Source organism: Kogia breviceps, chromosome 7 (assembly GCF_026419965.1).
Source record: "Kogia breviceps isolate mKogBre1 chromosome 7, mKogBre1 haplotype 1, whole genome shotgun sequence".
Classification (NCBI taxonomy): domain Eukaryota; kingdom Metazoa; phylum Chordata; class Mammalia; order Artiodactyla; family Physeteridae; genus Kogia; species Kogia breviceps.
The window spans coordinates 28,115,969-28,124,091 of record NC_081316.1 but is presented as its reverse complement, the minus strand read 5'-3'; the positions used below and the strand labels follow the sequence as shown (position 1 = coordinate 28,124,091).

Genomic DNA, 8,123 nt, shown 5'->3' with positions numbered 1-8,123 from the left:
GAATGTACACACATATATATATGAGACATCATTTTTATCCATTCATCTATCAGTGGACATTTAGCTTATTTCCATACCTTGGCTGTTGTAAATAATGCTGCTATGAACATGGAGGTACAGATGTATTTTCAGATTAGTAATTTTTTTTCTGGTAAATACCCAGCGGTAGAATTGCTAGCTTGTATAGTACTTCGATGTTTAATTTTTTGAGGAACCTCCCTACTGTTTTATGTAGTGGCCAAACTCATTTACATTCCCACCAACAGTGTATACGGGTTCCCTTTACTCCACATCCTTCTTAACACTTATTTTTTGTTGTGTTTTTGATGATGGCCATTCTGACAGGGGTGAGGTGATATCTCATTGCGGTTTTGATTTGCATTTCCCTGATGATTAGTGATGTTGAACATCTTTTCACGTGTCTGTTGGTAATTTGTATGTCTTCTTTGGAGAAATGTCTGTTCAGGTCTGATAAGAATTATCTTGATGTTCCTGTTTATCTTCCATTTCTGCTCCAATGATGTGCAAAACTCTGAAGGTCTAAGGGCCAGATGTCTCCAGTCTGGGGAGCAAAGTTCAAGGAAGTAGGACAAATTAAAAGAAGGAAGGGAAGTGCACTCATGCATGTAATACCGTTTCTCTTCCTGGTGAATAGGAGTTCAGGAGAGCTCATAGGGGAATCTCATTATTTGTTCAAATGCCTACACACAGCATCAGTTGTCAAACCCTAGTTTCCACCCCCCCATAACCCAACCCTAATGGTCACACCCACAGGAATACAAGCTCTTATATCCGAGAGTTACAAACCGCCACGGACCCCTGGACCAGCTCCCCAGGAAACACTGGTCAGGAGATTTCAGTGCAGCCCAGGCCAAAGTCACCCATCCATACAAGTTCAGAGCAGCATAAAGAAACACCTGCTAGGGCAGTATTTCTCCAGGGAGCTATTTCAGATTCCACATAAGAGTAACTGGTGGCCTTGGATAAATCATTCCTTTCATTTATGTGCTGAACAGGAGAAAACAAGTCAACAACTGATGCATGCAAAAGCATTTGGAGGTGATGGATGAAGACATTAGGGTGCATTTTGTCAATGGCATGCCATTAGAGAAAACCATTTCACAGAGTAAATTAAGAAAATAAACCAGCTACGTGACCCACTCGGAATTGCCACTGGCCAGACCTTTTTTTCTCCTCCAGGAATGAAGCTGCATGGCATTGACATTATCATTATCACTCAGACTCCCTTTCCTAGGGTAGCTCCCTGTGCTTGTCTGAGACTTACACCCCAGTGAACACTTCCCTGTGACGATGGTCACTCACATAACTGGAGAAACCTGTGTATCACAGGTCACCCTGATTTTCTTTTATTGCTGTCTTGAATTATTAATTAAATCTCTTATTGCTATTTAACCTCATGTGTCAATATCTTGCTTTTTGGACCAAATTAGAAGGACTTTTCACTGCAAGAACTGGGTCTTACAAATGAAGCTTTCTAGTACATCACTAGGCTTACAGTGTTCAGTAAACATTTGTTGATTTCATCTGTGATTAATTTCTCCTATCTTTCTCATAGACCTGGCTATTTTCTGCCAAACACTGATTAATTTATTAAGAAAGCATTTCTTTGGACCTAAATGCTGGCAATGCAGAGACAGAAGACCTGGTCACTGACCTCAGGAAGCTCACAGGCAGACAAGCAGCAATCAGAACGTGGCACAGGTAGAAGTATGTGTGTGCACGGCAGGGGTGGCAGGTGAGGAGCTGTGACGGTATCAAGGGTGGGGGGGGGATGTTCTGGGTGAGGATAAGGGAGCTCAGGGAAGGCTTCTAGGAAATATGAGTCCCTTTAAGGATTAAGTTGTTACCGAGGCATTATTGCCGATATGTGCGAGGGCATGTCGGTGAACCCAAGCATGGTGCATTTGGGTTCCGAGGCGTTTGCTATTTCAGGAGCTCCTACTGAAAATCTCAGCCTATGCCCAAGGTCAGCTGCTAAGGTCGGGGCAGGAACGGGCTATGAAACCACAGGCCCTTTCCCTTGGTAAGCGGGCTCTGAGAGCATTCGGACGCACCTCATGGTAACTGCGGCTTCATAAAAATCAAAGCTGATCGATGGGCGCAGGCTCTCCGCTTCGTGTGTTTAGTCTACCTGTGCTTTTAGTACCACTGTGGCCATGCTTCCTAATGGAAATGCATTTTTCTCTCTCACCATTACCCAGATACAGATGCTCTCAGATATGAAAGGCCTTTTACCGCAAGATTTTTGTCTTGTAAGGCATCCCTAATTCAGGAAGGAAACGAGAAGGAGTCGAGAAGAACCTACCACAAATGTTTTGTCGGGTAGCTCAGAGAGAGAGAGAGAGGAATTTAAAGAGCTTGATTTATGTACGGCTTGGGTCTGCAGCTCCTTTACCCTGACTCAGTTCAGTTCAAGGAATTCACTTTCACTTGGGAAGGGCTCTGACTAACAGAGAAAAATAAGCTAAATGTTTCTTTCTGCCTTTCTTTTTAAGAAAGTATGATGGGCAGCGTAATAAAACCTTCCATTTTTTAATAATAGCTCACCGGGCCCAGCACCCCACTGATGTTATTTATATCAACTCTGATGAATCCATTGTCAGGTAGGAAGTATCCCCATTACACAGGTGTGGAGCACGAGGCTGGGAGAAGTGAAGTAGCACATCCGAGGCTACCCAGATGGTAAATGGCATAGCTGAGATTTGAAAACAAGCATGACTGATGCCAAAGCTGGGGGCTCTTATCAGCTCCCAGTGTCTTCCAGACTAGACATGCATGTCAAAATGCGCGACAAAGAGCTGTCAAATTTCAGAGGTAGCAAAGGCAGCCAGCATGTACCCATCTCTTTTGCAGGAGGAGGAACTACCTGCCCGTCGGAGGAACTGGCTGCCCGTCAGAGGAGGTGGACTGCTTGAAGTGAAAGGAGGTGAACCCTCATGGGAACCCTTGGAGGTCAGAGTCTGAGTTTTTTTTTTTCAACTAATCTGGTTTAATAAGCCCCATATAGGCAGCTTGTTCTCTCTGCTACAAAATCATATTATGTCTGGCAAACTGATCTCCCCATCTTCCATTATTCCTGAATGTCAAGCTGAAAAAGCAGTTCATGTTCAAAACTGAGAGTCCAAATGCCAATGTGGGGCTATCTCTTTGAATTGCTGTGTAACCATGGTGGTGCCACTGACCCTCTGAACTTCTCATAAGCTGCAGAGACTGACTCTATGGGCACCAGGGAGGAGGGAGGCTTCTCGGGGAGGCTTTTGAATCAGTGTCGTTTTGTCTCCCGTGGCAAGGCAGGATAGGAGCAGAAAGGTAGAGGTGACATTTTGAAAAGGAAGGGAAAGTAGCTTTAAGCTTCTGGAAGGGTCATACTAGAGAGTGGACAGACATGCAGCAATCCTGTTAACTTCACGACAAAGTAGGAGAAAAAAACATTTTGTATTAAGAAGCTGGCATCCAGAAGTGGACCTAGAGCTTTCTGTGAAGCCACCCACTAAGACTGTCCAGTCCAGGAACCGTCCCTACATCCCATGACCTCTTGCCTCGTGCCTAGCAGTGTTTCCAAATGCCTCAGCTCGTAGCCAAATTCTCAAAATTCGCTTAATCACTTAAGTCGCGTTGGTTTAATAATTAAACAGAAAGTACCTTAAAACTTTCAGGAAAGTGGGAATAGGGCATGGGAAGACACCGGAAAAACCACAATAATATGGGGTTGTTAACTCTTTCGAAGCAGCACATCCTTGCTGGATGAGGGCTGGGGGAGGGGGACATTATTCAGGGCCCAGCAAGCGTTTCATCTGCAATTGACAAATCCTCAATCCTCCCAGCTTCTGTTTCTCGATACTTAAGACCTGGGTCACAGTATTTATTTACTTAAGTGATGGAGATGAAGGCAGGCTTAATGCTGGCCACCTGTCAGAATAACAGCGACCTGCCTCTTAAGGGGATTTCAGCAACCGCTCAACATCTTTATAAGACAAAAGGGCCTGGGGAGAAAACGTAGAGGAAAAAAATTCACTCATTGAGCTTGAAAGAGATGGTGAGATGAAACGTAAAGACCCAAAGGGCAAGCGAGGCTGAGATCCATGGTTGCTGTTTAATGACACTTGAAAGAGTACAGACCCCTTCCTCTTCTGAGATTAGACGGGAGTTTGCAAACTATGACACCCACACTGAAAAGTCAGTCTCCCTTATCTGCCTCTCGCAAATGCCCTTGGCGTCCTTCATATTCTTATAAAGAGAGATTTGTGAGTCTCCAAGGAATGCAAACAAACACACTTTCTCGGAAATAATGCTCTTGAGAGTGGAGACTTAGAACAGCTTCAACAACTGACTTACAACTTCAACATCATCCTCATCACCCCCATTTTACAGGAAGGGTAAGTACCCAGCCAAAGGCATCAGTGCCAGTTCGAGATGGAGCCAGGACCCGGACAGGCACGCTGGCTCCAGGCTCTGTGCTCTTCTGCACCACGCTGTGCTGTGCTTCAAGCAGAGAGAATGGGCTTCGACTTGGTGCGGTCATAAGGCCCCAGGCGGTGTGCTCCGGCAGGCCACTAGGTGAGGGATAGGAAGGACCTCCAGGCCCGCATCAGTCTTCTATCAGCTCTTGGAGGGCGCCAACTTTTCTGCCCCAGAAGCAGGGTGATGAAAAGAGCATGGGCCATGGAGTCAGACAGACCTTCCATTTTCCTAGGGAAAGTTATTTAACTTTTGGAGCCTCGGTTTCCGATCGAAAAAGTGGGGCTTATGTGACCTTTCCCAGGATTTTGTGAGGATTAGAAACAAAATATGAGACCCACTCATTAGAATCACTGGTGACAGAAGGATAGAGAGTGCCTGGTATCTACGAGCTATTTCCGATATTTCCTTGGGACAGTCATCCTGGCCCCCATGGAGGCAGTTCACACATATGGATCGGTGAACCTGGACCGGCCAAAGGACGGTCTGTCTGAGCCAGTCCACCCCGTAGATTTAGCAGACTGGGTTGCTTCCTGCTCCCACACAATGGAAAGCAATTTTAGTAAGTGCTTAGCTTAATTAGTTTGTGTCCAGATGTGCTCTCAAGGGCTGTGCACACACACACATGTCATCATCATCACCCACCTGTCTCTGGAAAGCCTGTTTTTCCAGAAGTCTGAGCCTAACTCCCTGTACAGTAACCAGATGAAATTTCCATTCAGTCAACTCTCAGTCCAGCTCCCTGCGAATGAGACTGAAGTCCCGACCCTCTTCTGCTGATGTGTCAGGTCAAGGGAGTATATGGCACATCTCAGCTACTACAGTCATGGACCACCTCCAGCTCTGGGTGGCCGTCCAAGACACTGAATGAGTATTAAAAGTAGGAGTCTGAGCTGGAATTCTGTCCTAGAACATTCTCTGTACTCTACTGGTACTGAAATCAAGAATTCTTTGCAGGAATTACACCAAAGGATGCACCATGCATAGGAAGGAAGGAAGATGTGTCAGAATGCAAGCAAACAGATCCTGGAATGAAGACTTCTGGGGGGACAGACTGCAGATTCAAGATCATGCTGCTCTTCTTCAATGGCTCTTCCAGAGAAAATCAAAAAGACATAGCAGGGTTTTTTCCACCCCACCCTCTGCCACCTCCTGGCTGCCACAGCATTCTAGCTGAGGACATCATTAAAGGAACAGTGACGGGGAGATGGTGACTGCTCCTAGGAACAAAAGGGAATGTGCAGGGGTTACTCCGTGAGCCACTGGTTTACCCTCTCACTACCACACACACGTCCACGATAGCATCTTCAGCCTCCACTGCACGGTCCCTCTGTTGCTGTAGAAGTTACTATGGCCAAAGATGAAATCTTCACTCTCTGAAATCTACAGCCAGATAGATGACAGCATGATGGAAGGAAAAAGTACACTGAGTGTCTTATCGATCTACCTGCCAGTCTGTGAATGGCGGGTAATAAAAATTTATTGAAAATTAGAAAAGAAATGTCACTTATTCTGATTCTACGGAAAGGGAGTGCTGGTGTTGCATATGAATGAATCCCTCCTTCCCCAGCACGAAACTGAAACCGTCATCCTCCCAATCAGCCAACCCTCCAAACAGCACAGATTGAAAAATCTTGCAATTTTATTTGCATATAAAGGCCGCTAGATATAGAATATCACAATAAATTTAAAGAAACAACTGCTTTCCTAAATTTCATTAACAAGATAACATAAAATAGAATAAAGCTCAACAGCATTTACAATGGGAAAACAGAAATGACTATTAGCGACAATATTTTGTGCTAGCGCAGATTGCATCGACACACAGTGCAAAATGGGGGGGTGGGGTGGGGAGAAGGAAGTAAGAAGACAATTCAGGGTATTTAAATATAAAGGACAACTAAGCCTTATTTTAGTCAGCTTCCGTTGCATCCATTTAAATCTATACACGCCTGCGACTGTACCTAGAAGTAACTCAAGCTCTTTAAGACCTTGAGTTCTGAGAAAATGTGTCAGCTCCTTCAGACTTTTGATGCCCTGCTTCAAGCACCCCTTTACAGTTGTACTGTCCTTGGCAATATTAAACTCCTAACTTAGTCATAATACACAAAAAATATTTATATATATAAACCCATATTGAAAAGGAGTCTGCACGCTCTTTTTTTCTTTTTTTTTTACTGCATGAAATACCTGCTCTTGACAGATTCCATTTCCATATTTTTAAAGCTAAAATAATTTAAAAGAAACAAACATACAATGAATCCTTGTATAACCACAATATGGATCTCACTAGCTAAGCCATCCTCTAAAAGAGGGCCGTTTTCTTCCCTCGACACAGCTTTCTTTATAGTGACAGTGTTGAAGAGAAGCCTTTTCCACGCCTACTTTTGTTGAAAAGATTGTTCTAAATCCGGGCCACGTCTGCAAAAAAGAAGCATTCCCAAGAAAAACAACAACAACGACAAAACATCAAAAAATAAAATACTTCAGACAATACTCTTAAACAGTTGTGCAAATCTGGGTGGTTTTTAAAACACTGACTACCTGTTTCTTTTTTTTTTGTCTTTTTTTTTTTTTTTCCAGCTTAAAGCATATTAAAATAAGACTTTTGTCACCTTTTCAAAAGAAAGCTTGGCTGTCCTTTGGCGAACACTAACAATTTACAATGGCGTGGCCTTTGAGAAAACAGAAGTCATTTTACAAATTCACAATGCTCCTTTGATTCCAAATGGATGCCCCATTTAAAAAAAAAATAAAATAAAGAAGAAGCACAACCTCTAGCATCATTTGTGTTCCAGCAATTTACAAAAAGAACTCACATGATCTGGAAATAAGGAAGAGAATGTAAGTTTATAATTAGAAAAATGGCAGTTTTTAAACCTTCCCTCACATTCCAATTGGGCATTTGGAGGTTCAGGAACCCTGTGGGTTTGGAAGGTCAAATATAATTGGAGGGTTGGTAGGTTGAAAGCTGACTGTACACGTTGAGGCATTGATGTACGTTGTGTAACCGTCGGTCATAATGCCGTAACCTGTGGAGATAGAGTGTCACACTTACTGTAAAATATACAAATGACAGTGACTCAATGCAGGGCCATCAGACAAGGAAAACAAAAAGTCTGCCAGTGGGCAGTGAGATGAAATTCAGTAGAGCATCCCCCAGATATTACAGCTTTCAGAAGCTGCCTCCCGATTTTATTTTCTTTAAAGGGAGAATCCTCTACTTCAAAGAAAAGTGATTCTTTTTTCTTTATTTCAACACTAGATTTGTTGGGGAGAGGCTGTGATTTCTTTACTAGTGAAAATAAAGAAAAACCAGCTTTTCCTCTTTTTAAAATATGATTTTCATTTCAAAGCCCTTGTATTAACCATTGAGTTCCAGGGAAAAGAATGAGTAACATAAGAAACCCCTCAGGGGCAAACACATCCATCATCCAAACCTCAAATGGGCTTCAGGACAGGTGAGAAGGGAAAGAGTATTGCATTGGGAGTTGGGAGAGGTGAATGCTTAGCTTCCTTACTTATAAAATAAGCTCTAAACTGCCTCAATGAAAGTTAACAATAAGTGACCTTATCTTACTTGAACTGTGTGGCTTTAATGCTGAGTTCCATTTCATTCAAAAGAATCAGGTAATCAAATGTCC

General features: G+C 43.4%; 1 protein-coding gene and 1 long non-coding RNA gene across 3 annotated transcripts in view; one reads left to right on the top strand and one right to left on the bottom strand.

Moving 5' to 3' along the window:
• Positions 1–1,573: 1,573 nt before the first annotated feature.
• On the top strand, positions 1,574–6,137 carry LOC136794490 (uncharacterized). Its single transcript, XR_010841341.1, has 3 exons — positions 1,574–1,722; positions 2,875–2,973; positions 5,437–6,137. It is a non-coding gene; the product is annotated as an uncharacterized lncRNA (long non-coding RNA).
• The window catches only part of MPPED2 (metallophosphoesterase domain containing 2), a 178,033-nt gene continuing 175,030 nt past the window's right edge, over positions 5,121–8,123 (bottom strand). For both annotated transcript variants that reach the window (XM_059070869.2, XM_067038068.1), the window contains exon 7: positions 5,121–7,511. In XM_059070869.2, the coding sequence (XP_058926852.1) occupies positions 7,393–7,511 (119 nt within the window). In that variant the 3' untranslated portion in view covers positions 5,121–7,392. The remainder of the gene's footprint in view (positions 7,512–8,123) is intronic.